The 19068-nt window shown below is 35.6% G+C and overlaps 1 protein-coding gene across 1 annotated transcript; it reads right to left on the bottom strand.

Annotated features, from left to right (window-relative positions):
* Positions 1-44: 44 nt before the first annotated feature.
* On the bottom strand, positions 45-8793 carry LOC146145776 (uncharacterized). The gene is made up of 10 exons (XM_083390353.1): positions 8706-8793; positions 8154-8261; positions 6870-7037; positions 6135-6263; positions 5401-5532; positions 5096-5221; positions 4242-4370; positions 3127-3246; positions 1474-1596; positions 45-216 (listed from the first exon to the last, which is right to left on the bottom strand). The coding sequence occupies exons 1-10, from the start codon at positions 8773-8775 to the stop codon at positions 119-121; spliced, it is 1203 nt and encodes a 400-aa protein (XP_083246479.1). The 5' UTR covers positions 8776-8793; the 3' UTR covers positions 45-118.
* Positions 8794-19068: the final 10275 nt, after the last annotated feature.

Below are 19068 nucleotides of genomic sequence, written 5' to 3'. Positions count from 1 at the left end.
TAATAGTTGAAGGCAGCATTTCTTATTTATTATACAAACACGCTTTTACAATTGCATACAATTCCACCAAGTACTACTGTACACTGACTTTTTTACAACATGATTTTACACAGTTAGTTTACATAAAAGCAAAGCAAAACAGCGGCAAAACCGCCAAAAGCATGAAAGATTCTGCAAAGAATGACGCTTTCGATGTGAGAGGCTTGCAGGGGATTTCTGAAAAACAAATATAAAATATTAAATTACACTAATCTTTAAATTCGGTAACGTACAATGTAAAAAGTTACTTTTTTTTAAAGATTACAAACTTTTCGAGCTATGTTATTTGGTCGTTATTTTAATCATTCGTGTAGAGTAGGGGGGTCTCCAACCTGTGGTACGGGTACAACAGGTGATACGCGAAGGTTTTTTAGGTGGTACGCGAGTAGCTTCTGTTTATTTTTTACAAACAATTTCACAACTTTATTTTGTTTATCTTGATTTGTTTATAAGAAAAAAAATCCCAGAAGCCTAATTCATATTGTTACGTTTTTATTCCTGCTGTTTCAAGTAGTATTATCGGTATTGTCCGATACTAGGGTGGTAGGCCTATCGGTGCCGATCCGATTTCAAATTATTAGACAAAATCCAGCTTTAATTTGCAATCAAACACAGTGATTCTACCTTGAACCGTAAATGTCTTAAAATAGAAGGTTAACAACTAAGTTCTTAACGCCAATACTTAAAAATTAAAATTGGGGTCTAAAAACCGAGTTTTATTTTCTTTAAACGTTTCATTCTTATCTTTATTCATTTTTGAACATAATAATGACGTCATTTGGGATCGGATCAGATCGCGACGCTTTTTGCAAATATGGCTGATATCGGTATCTGAATAAAAGCCAAGTAGGCTTTTATCGGACAACTCTAATCTCTATCATGCGACGCTTTATTATTATAAGTCCATCCCACCAAGTTGTAAAACCTTTGCAAGTCCTAATCAAACTAAGCTGTTGTTTTTCCCACATTTTTGTCAGTAAATCCACATTGTACTTGCGAGTCGGTGTACCCCGTTTTTTTGACAAATTTTCGCCATAGATTTAATGCCGTCCTAGTATAGGCGTATAGGCTACATAATATGTGTAATTTACTCACCAGAGTTTGATCTGTTATATTAGTTCAATTCAATAACAATTGCAATTACAATTACAATTACAATTACATTAAAAACTGTAATTAATTACATCAACTATATAGTTTTCGGCATTGAAACTTAAATTTTCTCAATGTCAACGTATTGGGCCCAAAATTTTAGCAAATTACAATTACAATTTAGAACCACACATAATGAAAATACCCCCATTACATTATAATTACAACTACATTAAAACCTGTAATTAATTACATCAATTCCCAGTACAAAATACAATTCATCCAATTCTGTTCTCTACCGTGCAACGATTATTACAAGTCCAGCCCAAGTTGATTACAAACCTTCGCAAGACTGTCCGTCCCCTGCAAATGGGAAATCGCATCTGCAGTAGAAACTTCCGGGGAAGTTAACACAAGTTGCGTTGGTGTGGCAGTTGTCGGTGTGTGCTATGCACTCGTCAATATCTGCAAAGAACGGTACAAGTCTGTTAGTCTGTCAGGGCTGCGGAGTCGGAGTTGGAGTCGGACTCGGGGCTCGAGTAAGACTACATAAAACTACCCGAGTGCCGAGTCCGGCGTGTACATACTCTTCACCAAATTTGGAAACTGATAGTGCCTGCAACTTGTAATAGGTGGAATAGCATATGGTGGAATATTTTCCAACCATGTATTGTAAGTGAATGAATTATACGACACCCCTATAAGTGGATTGCTGAATATCCACGATATTTCAGTTACGTAAATGTGTGAAATACTGGATGTAGTGTTAGATGCGGACCCGGGACTCGACGAAATCGCACATTTAGTTGGACTCCGGACTCGGGACACGAATTCGGGTTAATTATTTCGGCCGGAGTCAGACTCGGGTTATTTTAAACCGAGTGCACAGCCCTTTGGTTTTGCGACTGGCGCAGATGTAGAATTTTGTCAGGATATATAAAAAAAAAAGTTTTTGTCTTATAAATAAAAAAAAGCTTATTAAAGTTTTTGTCAGAGATGAAGTCATATATAGTTACTTTATAATGTGACGGCACAGTTCGTCAAACATTTTAAAATAAAGTTATGGAGAAGTAACCTGTTCGAACACTGCGCAGTACGTTTGTTTTGTTAAAGTTTTATAAGGTGGCTTTTACTAAGATACATTAAAAAAGATATCGATTTTCGCAAGCGGAAGATTTGACAAAACTTTTGGTTTCGAGGATTCTATGAGACGTACGACGCTTTGTCCTAAAACTATTTTTACATGAAGTACTTTTAAAGTAATACTATGGAGTATAGAACATAATTAAGTAACATAATTTGCATTAACGTGGGTATGCGCCATGACTGTGTTCCGGGAGCTAATTGTTTTTTTTAGGGTTAGCATTGCTTGGGATATATCAGGCGGAATACGCTGTATACTATGATGTTTATGCATCAGAGCTGCTATAAGTGATTTTTGGTAAAAATATTTATATATATTGTTGTGGATCATTTTTTCCAAAAAGAGTCGATAAAATTAAAAGAAATAGCTAAACCGGCAATAGACACGCCCCATTTGAGAACCACTGCGTTAGACGTTCTTAACTACCCCAAACAAAGTTTTCAATGAAGGTGACTTTCGCAGAAGTTTTTTTTAATTGGTCAGCATGTGCGTGTGTGCAGAATGCAACACAAAGAACGGTGGAATTAGATTTTCCATAGATCTTTTCTATAGATTTTTAATCCAATAGAAAGATACTGGTGTTGAAGTTAAATGATTGTAATATGTAATATTCTACGAAGGAATACGTTAGACTTCGTAATTAACTTAAAAAAGTTTTTCAAAACGATTTTGACGGTGGTTTCTTGTTTATTCTGCAATTTTTTTCAGATTGTAACGCAATTAACGGTGACATTTGATTGTCCTTAGATTTTTTTATATATTTTTAATTTAATAGAAAGATACTGGGTTTAAGATAAAATTTTGGCCGTTTTAACATATATTGTGTTTTCAAGGGACTGACAGTTGTTGACCTGTACAGTTGGTTCCGCTCCCATGGTACCCGCTGTTGCAGTTGCACATGTAGCTTCCGTATGTATTGCTGCACTTCGAGTCGTCAGAACAAGCCTCAGCCTCTTTGCATTCATCTTTGTCTGCGTAAGAGAGTTATGTCCTTGTATATTACAAAAACTCAGTGTTGTAAACAAGTCATTTTGAAATGGATAAGCACCAGTTATATTATTTGCAAAAACACATTAAGTCCTACTCATCAGTTGCCTAAGTCAAGTCATTAGCATGTCATTTTAAAGTTAAGTCGTTGACTACGTCCGATAAATATGAGCAATACTAAAAATATCAAAAAAGTAACATACAACGAGCAATTGTTTTACGTGCGAAAATTAAGATAAATAAATAAATATGTTAAAAAATATTTCAAAAAATTAACTTTAACCCAAGTCATTTCATATAATGACTAAGTTAAAGTCAAGTCATTTGTCAGCTCGATCTAGGTCATTTTGGTCGAAGACTATAGAGTCAAGTTAAGTCATTGATCCAAGCCATTACAACAAAACATAAATGAGAACGAAAAACTCAGGTGTTTATTTCCAGTTTAGTTTAAAAAACAAGTTTATCCAAACCTGGCCTCTGCATCAAAGCTTTCTTCACTGCTAAATTCACACATGTTGGTTTTGGCAATAGAAAACATTTAGCTTCAAAATACAGCCCCCAAAATTGAGTTTTGTACAGTCTCTGAACGTTATGTTTTTCACAGTCTTAGTCTGCGCCACATTAATATGTCGTTTGTTAGCCTACATTCCTACACAGTGCGACAAAAATCTGTTACAAAACTGACTGTTTAAAAAAGTAAACATTTTGTGTGAAAAAAGAGGCACGAATCATCGTGTAACTCAGACACTGTGTGAAGGTACAAGTTCAAATAAGGTTTACCATGAGTTATATGATACAATCGAATTCACAGACAGATGCATAAGCCCAATACACTGCTCGTGGAATGAGAATTGCGGAAACTCATTTAATGCTTTCTGGAACAGTTGTGTTCTGCGAAATCCTATTCGAAAAGCCCTTTTAGAGATTAAATCCAAAACCACATCCAACACTGTGAAATGCAGGGCTTGGTCTTGCTTACCGACACAGCTTTTGTGCGAGTTTAGAACAAATCCTTGGTCGCAAGTGCATGTAAATGTTCCAGGCTGATTAATACACGTTGCTGTCGCGTTTCCACACTGATCCACTCCGTTTGAACATTCGTTGATATCTAAAATATTAACAATAATTAACGGATAGGGTGGATTCGTACAATTCCTTCCACTTTTTGGTGGATTAACATAGGGTGTAGACAGCATTATCCGCCCTGAAGGCTAGAACGTTATCCTTTGGGTGGTTTACGAAACTAGAACCCAGGGGCATAAAAATTGATCCACTAGCGAAGGTAGACATTTTCACCTTTTCAGTTTACAGTGTAGGGGCATCTGGAAAAATCCCTAAACATGGCATGTGCGTTCTTATCGATTAATATTTCAATAGAGTTTCTGAAATTCCTAGTTTTTTTGTATTCAAGACTGTGATTTTTGCAAATCAAGATTGGTATGTATTATACTTAAGACGCGCACCGCTTGGAACAAATATCAACAAGCAAAAAAAGTTTCCGCACACCTTGTTTGCTTATTTTGGTTCGTAGCGGTGCGCTTTTCAAACCTTGTTGCAATTTATCTTAAAATTTTAGTTTGATTACATGCTTTTCAAGTGACTGTTTGTATTTATTCGAAAGTCAAGCTTTTATTTTAAGTGTTGTAAGATAAAACTAAAGTTATTTTAGTACAGACTATAGACTAGCCTCTAAAGCACAAACACGCTACAGTATGGCTATAATAAAATTGTTAAAAATGTCTCAATTTTGCATTATTAGCTGCAGTTTAAAGCTATTACGATTCCCTGCGTTTAGCTATAGGGTACTATACAGTCTGTATATTTCAATCCCACCTTGACAGTGCGTTCCATTTCCTTGATATCCCTCGTTACACTTGCAGTTGTAGCTTCCAAGGGTGTTTGAGCAAGATGCATTTGCCGCGCAGTGATTCAATGTTGCGTTGCTACATTCATCAATGTCTAAAAATAGCGTTAAAGTGATTAGACGTCAGCCACCATTCTTCCTTGCTTTTTCAAAACAACTTGTTTTTGGTATATGTCACTCTATTTCAAAAGTATTACTTTATTATATGGGCGGGTTTTTTTCGACGAGCACATACATTTTGAAAAAAATTAAGAATATTGCAAAACTAGATGACCTTTGCAAGTAGTGTTGTCCTCAAAGTCGTATCCGGTGGCGCAAGTACAGACGTAATGGCCGAGTGTGTTTTTGCATGAAACACTGTGCGCACCACAGACGTTGTTTGCCGTATCAGCACATTCATTGATATCTGAGAAACAATACAAATCATAAGCTTCACGGATTTACAAGCGCCTAAAAACGGCCGAAAATGGTTAACGCGACTCTTTTCTCTAATCTTTATGTTAGGCTTTGTAAATCTAAAATAAAAAAAATGATTTTTAGGGAGGCTATATCTGATCTTCTCTATTAACGCTACAAGTGAATTAACAAAATCCCTTTCTTAAAAAACATTGATGATTGTGAAAGGACAATGTAGGATAAAAATACAAATAGAGATTTTATTCCTGTAAGAAGAATTAATATTACTTTTCTATATTCGAAACTATGAGTCCGAAGACCATTTATGATGAATAATTATTTTTGCAGTCTACATATACTGAATCATTTTGCAAATTTATCTACAAAGTAGATTATTCAAAGCGTCTATTTGAAGTAAATATAGGGACTATATGCAACTGTAAATCACTAGAAAAAAAACTTAAAGGTTTTAATGGATTTAAACTTTAAAGTCAACACAAAGAAAACGTTGAACAGGTGACATTTTGTCTATGTATGCCATTTTTTAAATTTTACCAAATTTTACCGAACAAATATAATGTATTAGACAGAATACGATTTTACGATTCAAACCTTGACACTTGTTTTCCGCCGACCGGTTGTAGCCAGTCTTGCAGGTGCACTGGTACGACCCTGGTGTATTCACACACCCAGTGCTATCAGCACCACAAATAGTTGGGTTTTCAGTACATTCATTGATATCTGAAAGGTAAATGAATCAGTCACACGTGAACTTTAAGATACTATACGTTTTTACTACATGAAGACCAATTGTTACAAGTAACCTTTTAACTCAGTGGTTTCCAACGTTTTTTTGGCTTGCGGCACCCTACAGAAATTATAAATAGTTCGCCGCACTATTTGCCTCCATTTTTTGCTGAATGGTTATAACTGTAACGTTACAATAAACGAGATTGAAACAGCACATTAACTGTACAACAAGGTTAAAAACCTTAATTTTTTGCACTTTTATCGTATACAAAAAAATGTATTAAGAAGCTAGAGCAAAAAAATGAATCCTAAAGAATTTGAAATATCTTTGGGTACCCTAGAGTGCCGCGCCACCCCGGTTATTGAGAACCACTGTTTTAGCATATTGTATCAAACGCCGATATCAAGGACTAAATAAGCTTCGTCATGCTAACAATACAAACCAATAAGATACAGTACTTTATCTAATAGCATTGTTGGTCCAAATGTGTGGATGTTATATATGTTCCTAATTAGGTGTAGTGTTTTAAGCATAATGCCTGGAGGTTATGTTTAGACTTCAAATGTATATTAAAAAGCAAAATTAGTCTAGCCAACCTTTGCAGATGGTGCGTTTGATCAAAATGTCTACCGTATCGATCATTGTTGCGTCATAGGCCTGGTTGTGTCCGGTCGGACACGAACAGTTGACAAGATATTGATCAAGTTTGTTGCAACTTCCTATTTCCGAGCAGGGGTTGTATTCGCTGTCGCAAAGCGCCAGGTCTGTTAGCAAAAACATTGTCTAGCTAGGAAGACTGATTTTTAACTGATATTATAGTCATACCGAAAACCTTAAGACTATAATTCGTACAGTGCAGGGGTTCCCAACCTTTTGACGATCTCGTACCACATGGGTGGCCAACCAATCAGATACCAAGAACCGCATTTGTTACTTGGTTAACCATTAAGAGCCACACCTTACACACGTGGAACGATATAAATAACCTATAACTTCAATTCTTACTCCATAAAGCGATCACGCGAAGCCCGAAAAAAGTGCCTTTATTTCGTTAAATAGATAAAATTTTAATTTAGAAGGAGACGCGACGCATTGATTGAAAAAATACACATTTCTCGATATAATGTCGTATATCAATAGTATTTGGGCATATTTTTTGCGTTTATCTTGTTTCAAAAGTGTTACTAACAAAACAATAGCAAACATTCTGAGTTGAAACCATAACTTAACCAAATGAAATCGAAGCCAAATCATAAGTGCAACCAGGATAATATATTTAACATACCCGGCTCTCTAAAACAACTGCAAAGCCATTCATTTGTCAAACTCAAAGCAGAGGCATTGGTAAGGTGGACATGATAGTATTATCTAGAGATCGACCGATATTCTTTTTTGGACCGATACCGCTACCCAATTTTGTCAACCGATGCCCGATACCGATTTTTTTATATACGCCTAATGCAAATGTAAAGGAGCTTACATTTTTTACCTAAAATTTTAAACGTTTTTGTTGATAAATAAAAAATTAAAATCGCGGGCCAGACATAAAATCTTTTATTGATGCTAATAGGAAAAAAGTAAACCAAACAATATCTAGCATTATTCAATGCGCATGCTGGCCTGCTAGCCTATTCGTAAGAACAAATATTTTTCACTAATTTTTCCGAGGCACCCCCCTTGGAGTCTTCGTGATGACGTTATCGATGTTTGCAAGAAGACACGTAGATGAAAAAGATAAACAAACCCGAAAACACAACATTACCGTTTACATCGCACTGGCAAAATGCAATTACGGGTACATACAAAGCGATGCCATAAACTAAAATCCAGCAGTATATAAGTATAAGCTCTTCTTAATAATATTGTTGAAAAGTTCTCACTTGGTACCAATCCATTGCCGACCTTGGTCGAAAGAGCAGTTGTGTAGTTGCTGAAAACCCATCGCTGACTCCCGCCCGTGACTCCAACCAACTCCCTGACGATAACGTCTGAACGCAGAAACGTACAAAGCAGATGTGGGTTTGTCAATTAAAAAACGATCATTGTTTTTTTTTATTTAAACGGCAAAAATCAGTATGGATTAAAGGCCTTGTCCCCCAGAAAAAAACAATCATAACCCACAAAATACAGCTCGCGGCCTACGGGTTTACTATTTTGTTTTGTCCTAACATTAAACCAAATTTATCTGCTCTACAATTGGCATTAGTTAAGCTAACAAATTATACCGATTAGTTTAGAATAATTACATTTAATCAAATAAATAGAAATTGAACATTAATATCAAGTTTATTTAGTCCAAATAACCATTGTCCGCTTTGGGTTGTGTTTAAGGAAATGCAGCGGTTACCAACTACTGTGGTGATTTGTGTTATTTAAGTAAAAGCGTTAATATCATTCTAAAAAGGACTTTTCATAATATTCGTTTTACTTACAAACGTCGTTTCCAGATGCACTCATACAGAATCCAGTCACTAAAATAAGGCTTAGCAGAACTTTATCCATTGTATATCGTTTTAAATTGCTACCACTGGCAATATAAGATAATAATGTTTACACATTTCAATTTATTCAGCAAAATTAGCCTACATTAATAGGCTGGGCCGATCCCTAACACAAATTGCTACTGAGTTGCAACATATATTATAGAGTTGTATCAGAGCCATTCGAAACCAATTTAAGGTGTAGGTAGTTCAGCAATAATTAACTTAACTGTTTTTAAACTAGATTTGCAGCAAGGGCACACTTCACATTTTATCCTTATGCAAATATAATGCGTGTCAGCTTGCATGTCCCTAATTTTTGCCCGAATATCGGGTATCAGTAATAAAAAAAAAAAAAACTGTATTGGACAACTTTAAACCGAGATGGTTTAACCTCACACCCTTACACTGATGACCAATTCCGTCTACTTATAATAATTTTTACCGCCCGCTGCTGGTTTCCTACGTCCTCATCGCCATAAGGCTATCCACTATAGAAAGTTTAATAGCAGCGGCTAAGGCAAACTGGCTGATATGAACCAAAAGAGACACTAAAGTATGGCGGAATTGTTTGAATGGTCCATGTTAAAGCTGTACAAACTAGGGCATCGGAAGGGCATGCAAGGAATATCAAGATTCCCTTCGAATTTCGTCGAAAGCTGGCGAGGTTTTAACAGCGAGCTTTCATGCTTCTATGAAGGGAAGTTGACGTTTGCGACAAATGCATCATCGAAAACCTTAAAGCCGCACCCTTTCCTGTAAACACAACTCAGAGCCTTGCTATAATGTCACAGGTCTGGGTATGAACGACCAGCGTGTTCGCTTTTATCTATACGTGCCTATATTTTATAAATAGAAAAAAAATCAACGGTAACACCTATCAAAGTTGAAAGCTGTCACTCAACACATTTTTTATGATCTCTAAAATACATTAAACAAATCTGTATAGTAGGGTGGTATATTTGCCAGTTGTGGCCTCGGTGTAGCCTCCACTCTGATGGGCACCCAAAACTTCTGAGCCTATAGGCTACTAAGCAGAAGTGTTAAGGGCTATTTAAAAGTTTCAAGCACTATTTAATATTGAGATTTAGAATTTGTTTATTATAACGCTATGTGATGGCAGCGCTGTTGGGCCTTTTGTTGTAAAATTTTCGGGTTTTATGGTAGCTTGAACACCGTTTTTTTCAAACTTTTGCCGTACTTGTGCCGCTGTAGCCTTTGAAATAGAGAAATGAAACTTACTAAAGCAGGTGGCCATGCCCCCAAACTGTATTTTTTGCCTATTGTAACTAAGTAAAACAAAAATGTTTGTGCTTAGCGCTAATCTGATTATGTTGCTAGATTGTCGTTATGACGTAACTTTGTAGCGTCATCTCTGAAAAAATTGTCATGCACCCTCAACCAAAATCCCAAGATCCATGCGCTTGTACTTGAGTCACCTCTCATAACTCGAATCACAGTGTTATTATTATATTATCGATAAGAATATTAAAGCCCGTACAGAAGTAGGCCTATAGGTATCATTTTGAACTTTTCGAATAACTCTTTATTCATTTTCAACATAGCATAAAGAGTTATTAAGAGTTACATAAAGAGCATATAGAGTTATAGCATAAAGGGTCATAAAAAGTTACATAGCATAAGACAATAAAGAGTTATTCGAAACGTTCAAAATGATACCTATTTCAGTATGGGCTTTGATATTCTTATTACGTCTTACTACAACCTCCAACCATTATGCTTCAAAATACTATCAATGTTTCAAAAAAATAAAGATAACATTGTTCAGCCAAATAAGAAAGGGATGAATTTACTGAAAATCATTATAATTTCAATGTTGTGATGTTCCAGCGATCACAGTGACAAACTTTATTATATTATTGACTAGGGATGTCCGATAATATCGGATCGAAGCCGATACCCAGTACCAAGTGGTAGTTTCGTTACTCGACCGATACTATAGGGTGGTATCGGTCCCGATCCGATACCTGAAAGAGATAGGAATCTCGGCAAGTATTTGCATACCAACGCAATTATTTCTATTTGAACATGATATAAAATTAGTACTAGGTTAATAACTAAACTTTTTAACGCTAAAAACAAGGAACTTGTGCCTAATTTAAGCGTTTCATCCATTTTACTTGTTTGAGCAATGTATTGATTTCATTTGGCATAAAATATCAATAAACGTCAAGTAGCGGACTTCCCTGATGTTGACCCTTGGGTACCGTGTGTCAATCTAGAAATGTTGGGTATTTTGTTCTGTAACTCGAATGTGTAGCTGGGCTGCACGAATGGTGATCGTAACGACCCTGGTTTTCTCAATCGATGTATTTTTTGCGGTTGAAAACATTTATGCCCATTCTATTCTCTTTTTTCGTATTTATGAGTGGTGATGATACGTGTATTGCAGATACAATAAATACAATATTTCATTCATGAACAGTTTTTGGGGCTCTTTCTATGTGGTACGTAGAAAGTAACGCAAAAATGGTCTACAAATACCGAAACGCACATTATTTGCATTAGGGGGCGCGTTAGCGTTTGGGTGTGGGTAGATCAAGTATTAATATTTTTATTTTTATTAATAATTCTTGACCCACCCAGACCTAAACGCTAACCAGCGCCCTAACCCAAATAATGTTCGTTGCGGTATGCGGTATTTGTAGACAATTTTTGCGTTACTTTCTCCGTACCAAATCGATGGAGGGCCTCGTTTTTAGCTATGTTGATGCTGCCCGCTAACGTACTCAAATTATCTTATGCGGCTCATTTCAAGACTTGAGTTTTATACCCTTAAGGTGGTAGGTGCGAAGTTCTTTAATCACGCCACTCACCAAAGACGCTTGCTCCTTCGGGTTACTTTATCATGGAAATTGGCTGTGAGGTAATATAAAAAGCCCGGTGACCACAGGCAACAAACACAGGCAAGCAATCACCTTAAACTCCAAAAAGGAAAAAGGAGGCGCGCCAGAACAGCAATCTTGGTCGAAATGTTCATTCTGGTTGAACTGTGCTGCAATGAGGTAAGCTTCAATGTTTTACGTTTGAAACTTAAAGGTTATAGTCAGTCCATAGTTATCTTTTTAGGGTTGTGTTTATACCAGTGTTGTAAACAATTTACTTTAAAATGACTTTTAAATCTCAGTCAAGTCATTTGTAAAATAACTTTCCAAGTCAATATTTTTGAATAAATAATAAGTCAAATCTCAATCCAAGTTATAAGTTGAGCAAGTTAATTAAAGCAAGTTAAGTTTAAGTCACGTCCTTGTCATAAAAATAAAACGTTAAACTAGTGAAATCCTGTAACATTGTTGTTGTTCGACGTTAACAGTAGTAGCAAACGGAGACATATACAACATTTGCTGAACAGGTAAGGTTTTCGACAGGTGGATGCTATATTTTTTATGATTGTTATGACCTTCTATGCAAAAAATTTAGTGATCAATTTCTTAGTGGCAATTTTTATTATGATTTTTGAATCTTTTTTTTTTTTTTTTTTTTAAAAGTTTATTTATTTGTAAACCCTTTTTTCAGCTGAGAAAGTTGGCAAACCACCCGGAAGCGAAAATCTTGTACAACGCGAACCCAAGCAGGACAAATAAAACCGCAAGAGTGACGGTAAGCTCCGTCATCACTTTTCTTTAGGAACGTTCTGGAAAGCAAGAAAGCTTAGTGCTATAAGTGTAAATCTCCTCGTATGTGAAAAACACGTTTTTATATAATGTTTCTTTAAAGTAACCGTATTGTCGCTTTTAAAGTAACCTTCACTTTGTAAACGAGCAAATTGTCTTTGGGAACGTTCTTTATAGCAAGCAACCTAGTGTAAATCTCCTTGTATAGAAAACAAGGAAAAATGTTTTTAAAACAGTGGTCGGCAACCCACGTTTCGCGGGCCGGATCTGGGCCCCAATGCAAATTATCCGGCCCGCGACATTTTACTAACTGAGGTCGTGGTCATGTTTATGACTATTTGACCTGTACAGAGATGCAAAAGATTCGCGTTTCCAGCGCATCATTTTTCTTTTCAAATATATTTTTGTTGTAACTTGTCTTTAGGAACAACTTGTTTTTAGGAACGTTCTGTAGGGAAAAAGTGGATAAACTAGTGCAAGGGTTTTTAAACTGGGGTCCATGGACCCCTGGGGGTACGTGAACTTGTTTTAGGGGGTGCATAAAAGCCTAAATAAACTAATAGTGTATACCTAAGCAATCAATTTTTCACGCAAAAAGTAGTTAAAAATAAAACGTTTTTGCACTGAATATATTGCGAATTTATTTTATTTTACTTTTTTGCTACCGAAAACAGCAAATTTCTCAAGTCTTTTTGTATTATGAAGTAAATTTATGACGTCATCTCTAAAAATTTCTTGCCTATACACTGGTCAATGCAAAGCAAAACATTTTTCTAGGGGTCCGCGGTAAAAAAGTTTAAGAACACCTGAACTATAGTGTAAATCTGCTAGTATATGAAAAAACATGTATACACATTGTTTAAGATGGCCCCTCGATAACCCCGACGGTTTTAACTTTTTTTAGTTTGCACTTTCTTATAAAACAAAATTAGAAACAAGATATGTCCCGAAAATAAATTTTCAGCCCATATAACTACCTGTTATTTATTTTCCAGGAGAAAAAATAATGCGCCATCTAAAACAGTTTCCTATTTCACTTAAAACAATGTTGTGAGTGTTGTTGGTCTTCTAAATTAAATTCCCTTATTTAAAATGCTACCACTTCTTAAAACAAATCCTTTATAATTTAGTTAAACTGCTAGGATTGACAGTTGACTGCGATGTTCGAGACGAGTTACTGTATTCTTATGTATAAATTTCAGAGGTGTTTAAAGTAAGTAATTAACACTAAAGTAATTCAAAAGGAATCCAGCGAGATTTAGTAGGGTTGGCAGCCGACATTTTGTTTTACCTGTAATATTTTTCGATCGTGGTTTCGGTATAATCTCCTTAATGGCTCTTCGTCATATAGGCGTATCCTCGACCATGGCCATTTGCCGTGATACCCGAATTTTGCAACTGTTTGAAAAGCAAAACATGGTAAATCTACTTCGTTTTGTCACAATGCACAATACACCATAGATACAATTGTCGAACGATTTAAGTCGATGACTTGGCATAAGTGAACTTAAGTAACTGTTTTCAAATGATTTGACTTAAGTCTTTTGACCGAAATGACTCGGCTTGACTTAAATAATTTGGACAAAGGACTTAACTTGGCCGCAATTTGTTATTGTTTTGTCAATAACTTTACTTCCAGTTGAATAGCTTCAATAATGACGTGACCTGGGCAACTAATGACTTGGACTTTTGCAAAAGACTTGAATTTGACTTAAAATGACTTGACTGGGACTTTAGCGTTTTAAAATGACTTGTTTACAACACTAAAGATACCAATGAGAGTTTTTAATAGCACCTTTTTATTTAAAAACACCTTTAGTGCCCGCAACTAATCGTTTTGAGTTCTAGGAATATAAAATAAAAAAAATAGCGTTACACTCATAACTTTGTGAAAAAGCAAACATTTTTGAAGCACATGTATATTTATATAGGTTAGCCATGAACCTGTACAGTTTCCAGCCCGAAAAACAAGCAGTCATCAGCGTAACGAATGGAATGTCGTTGCTGACAGAATCGGCTTGCTTGGTGAGGCTGGCGTGCCAGCAATCTTCGTCACGCATCGTTAGAATAATCTGCAATATTGCGTTTTTCTCTTTATTTATCGAACTGTTTTTGCCCAATACTCTTAAGTGTTTCTTTTTTACTTTTAAGGGGATCGTTAAACTTTTTAGCTCGAGCATTTTGGTTCACATTTGGTTCGTGTGGAACGTGGTAGGAAAAATTTTGTAGAGATGACGTCATAAATTGACGTTAAAAAACAAGCAGAACTGGGAAACCCGCTGCTTTTTCCAGATGTTAATCTGGAAATCTAAATACTAAGTATGAAAGGCGACAAAGCGTGTTTGGCAGTTAAACTCTCTTTTCTTCAAAAGAGATTTTAATTCTTAAAATTATGCGCTAAGATTTCATTTAGGCCTTCATGGACGGCCTCAAACCGTTCTAATTCAAGTGCTACCACAGCGTTGGGTGGCAGGTGACACATTAAGGCTTACATGATTCGCAATTACGACAAGGGATCCACAAACCGAACCCCGGCTCTAATCTAATAGTGTTTTTTGTTTGCTTAAACATTAAGTAACAATTTTGAAGAAAAGAGGGTTTTACTGCCAAACACGCTTCTTTTTTGACATTATTAAAGGCGAATTGTTAGTTATAGTGATAAGTTTTTTTAACTATATATATATATAATTCTTCAAAATGGTCGCATAAAAGGTATAAAATAACATTCACGGCATTTGTTTAGTCGCCATATTGCCTTTTTGTTTTATCCATTTAAGCTATTTATCTCAATTTTAGAGTTAAACGATTATAATGCTATGTGTTATTTGGTTATTTTGAGTTTAATATTAATCATATCAACTTTCATGGTTTATTGTTTTATTTTTAGATCAATGACTTGACTTAGAGTTGACTTGCTTCAAAAATGACTTGACTAGGACTGAAGTTATTTTAAAAATGACTTTTTACAACACTGCTTTGGTCTATAATGACAAATTTCCATGTTCTGTTAAACTGTAAGTACAAAAATCGGAAGTTTAGTAACATCGAGTTATTTATAGGGTTTTGTAAAATGTGTGCCGTGTATTTTTTTATTATTGTATTAGTTATAGGCTACGAAAATTTGAAAAACACTATTGTAACTGAATAATGGTTGGATGTTAAGTAAGACGTATAGTAGAAATATTAAGGCCCATACTTTTAAGTTTTCGAATATCTCTTTATTCTATGTTAAAAATGAATAACGAAACGTTCAAAATGATTCCTACTTCTGTATGGACTTTCATATTCTTACATATTCTTACTACACAATTGTAATTAGAAGACAAAAATTCCCAAACTATAAAGTCTAATGTGTATACCTTGGCATCAGGAAAAGCTTCCGGGTAAAGGAGCTTGGATTATCGGTCACTGCATCCACGTTCTCGAACATTGGACGAAAGTCTTCGATTTTTGCTCTGTGTCTCAGAAGTTTCATCCAGTCGTCACAGAGAAAGTAAAAGTTCTCCAGAAAGTCGTAAACTTCGTATCCAAGACGCCCCAGCGCCGCGTACATGGTTTTCGTGCCGGTTTTAGACATTCCGGCAACTATAACCTTCATGATGCTTTGGAATAGTGAACAAAGGGCCCACAACTTGGTTGAATTCGACATTTACCTTTGTCTTAATACGCCAAACTATACTTTAAAAAATAATGTCCACATTCACCAATTTGGGGATGTCCGATAATATCGGATTGGAGCCGATACCCGATGCCAAGTGGTAGTATCGGTACTCGTCCGATACTAGGGTGGTATCGATGCCGATCCTATCCAAATAACATAGGAAAATCAGCCCTGGATTTGCGATCCAACCAGTGATTTTTTTTTAAAACACAAATTTATCAAATAATATTTGGTTAACAACCATGAGATAACTAACTTATAATAGCACTAAATAAATGTTTCACATATTAACCTGGAAAACATGATAAGTTAAACAATTTACTTTTATCTGCTTTGCTTGTTCAGGCATCTTAAGTATGCCATTTGGTATTATACTTTGTGTGCAAAATATCGGATATCGGTTAAAATGTCAAGTATCGGACATCCCTAATCACAATTTGACAAAGCAAACCCATCAACTTGAGTCAAGGGTGACAATTTTGTTTCAAATAGAGGTTTTCAAAAGCTTGCTTTGCAACAACTATAATGCGTATTTAAACAAATTCCAATACAACCTTCTGATACTACTAATGAACCTGTGGGTGTCTGTGTAAACCTACATTGCACGATCATCAGGGCTTCCCTGTAACCATTCGTGTATTTTTCACTTTTGTCCTATTTTTATTGAACAATTACCTATACCTATTTTGCATTAAGACTATATGAACTATAGCGTTAAAACCTCTATAAAAACGTTTTAGCCTTTGTTCAAAATGACTTGTTGCTAGCACTATGCGCCTTCTGTGCGGCTAAATACCTGCGGAAAGTTGCTGGTTTTACAATATCATGCTCGTGGGTGTTGTCCTGTGCAAAAACTCGTACATAGTTTGGCATTCGTCTGGGGGTCTTTGTAGGTTACAGCTTATTTTGGTGATCACGGTTATGCAGTCTAAAGCCTATTTCGTGTCCTTGGTAGCTCTCTCTTAGAGTGATTCAACGACAGTCCTGACCAAAAATCACCAGAAAACCTATGGGATTGTGTCCAACATTTTTTCACAAATGCCACGGACTTCGCTAACTCTTTTTGATCTAAGTGATTGCTGTCTGGCCTACAGGAAAGCTATTTATCACAAAAACAAAAAAGCTAGGCTGTTCAAACCTCGAACTATTTTTTTAAATTATGGTCGAATTAAGCTTGTTTTTAGGTACGCTTTACACAAACGAGCATCTAAACAAACCAAAACCATAATTTCCTAAGTAATTTTTTGTGATATAATGAAAACCGTGACTATAACGGTTTTACCTGAAAAACGTGCATTCTTAGTGCGACTGTTATATTGGCGTATTTCGATGCAAAAAGCTTAATTCATAAGTATGCCTTTTGGTGAAGCCAAGTTTGCTATTTCGTATTAAAAGCCCTTGGCGAAATGCTGACTGATTAGCTGTTGAAAACGCAGTTAAGCTTTGCAAAATCGGACCTTCGAAAAATTCGTTAACCAGTGCTTTTAATTTTAATGAGAGTTGTAAATACAAACCTAAATTCTTTCTAAAATCGGTTTACTTAAGGCAATCGTGCAATTACCCTTTTTATTAAAAATTAACCGGACTGAATAATTCGTGTATAATTTAACTGTCGGCCTCCACCTGATGGTTGCAAATTCAATGCTGTATCTTGGGACTGTCCGGTAACTATATATTTTGGTGGTTTGAAGTAGTTTTGACTTCTCATTGTCCTACCCTCTGCCAAGCACCAAACAAAACGGGGTGTTAAGCTAAGCGCCTGACAGCAAATCCGGCTACCACAAAAGCTATGCACACAAGCAATTAATCCAGTACAAACGGATGTCTGGTTACATCGAATCGACAGCATACAAAACGTGCAACCTTGACGTACATGTGACTTTTCGGCACTGTTCCGCAGTGTTAAAATGACTTAAATAAAATAACGTTCATTAATTTTTATAACAAGGACTTGACTTAAAATTAACTTGCTCTAATTGTGACTTGACTTGGACTTCAGTTTATTTACAAATGACATGACTGTGACCTATAATAATTTTAAAATGACTTGTTTACAACATCGCTGTTTTGTTTAGGTTTGTTACACTCTGTCCATTAGCGGTGCATTTTGTAACTTGCAAAACTGCCTATGGTTTGAGTATTTGTCGGTTTCTCTTGCAATTTATATTGACTTTTGACACGCTTGATGCGGCCTAATGGTACTTTACTCGGTGTAAAATTATCATGGTCGGCTTTTAATTTCTCTTAATTGCCGATTTTTTTAACCTTAACGTAGGCTAATGCAAATTTTGGATTCTAGAATTAAGTGTACACGTATATTTGTCAATACAATCCTAAACATTATGTATGTGGTTATCTTTTTGTATTGCAATTCTTTACTCGGTGTAATATTATCATGGTCGGCTTTTAATTTCTCTTAATTGCCGATTTTTTTAAAGTTTTTTTTGATATGCCGGCATTCACTTTAAATTTATTGCAAGTTTTTATTACATTGCCAAAAATAAAACATAAAAAATGTTACAAAATATATGTCCAATATTTTTGAATATGTTTTCCGTTTGTCCGCGACGCACTTGGCAGCCTTCCACGGCGCAACGGTTAAGAAGCGCTGACTAGTTAAAAATACAGCATCATAACGTAAACAAACGGGATGTAGAAAAGTCATTCGCGCAAAGCGCGAAAATTTTTCGCACTTATGCAGTTAAAATCAAGGAGTCGAACCGGAACTGAACCGAATAATTTGAAAGTACCTGAACCTTAACCGAACCCGAACCTGTAAATAAAAGCGGTTCGCACCTGCATGACGTCACAACTTCTATTTTACAGAGTCAAGTTATGCCATATTCGAAATTTTATGAAAAAAACATTAATATTGAATGAAAAAATCGTTGATTTTTTATTTTTTTGGATATTTCAATAATGAGTTGTGTTTTTTTAATACGTCACGTAACTTAGACTAAATGACTTACAATTCAAACATTATTCTCTTCATTTATCCACTCACATTTTGAGATTTAAC

The sequence above is a fragment of the Ascidiella aspersa genome, chromosome 5, assembly GCF_963924565.1.
Source record: "Ascidiella aspersa chromosome 5, kaAscAspe10.2, whole genome shotgun sequence".
NCBI lineage: Eukaryota > Metazoa > Chordata > Ascidiacea > Phlebobranchia > Ascidiidae > Ascidiella > Ascidiella aspersa.
This window is presented reverse-complemented; position numbering and strand designations above follow the sequence as displayed.

Bases quoted from the DNA above. Each gene is read 5' to 3' on its own strand.
- LOC146145776 (XM_083390353.1), bottom strand. From the start codon at position 8,775: ATGGATAAAGTTCTGCTAAGCCTTATTTTAGTGACTGGATTCTGTATG. The intron at 7,038-8,153 runs GTGAGAACTTTT...TTTTGCTAACAG, and splicing joins CGGCAATGGATTGGTACCAA to ACCTGGCGCTTTGCGACAGC. The intron at 6,264-6,869 runs GTTGGCTAGACT...TTTACCTTTCAG, and splicing joins CAAACGCACCATCTGCAAAG to ATATCAATGAATGTACTGAA.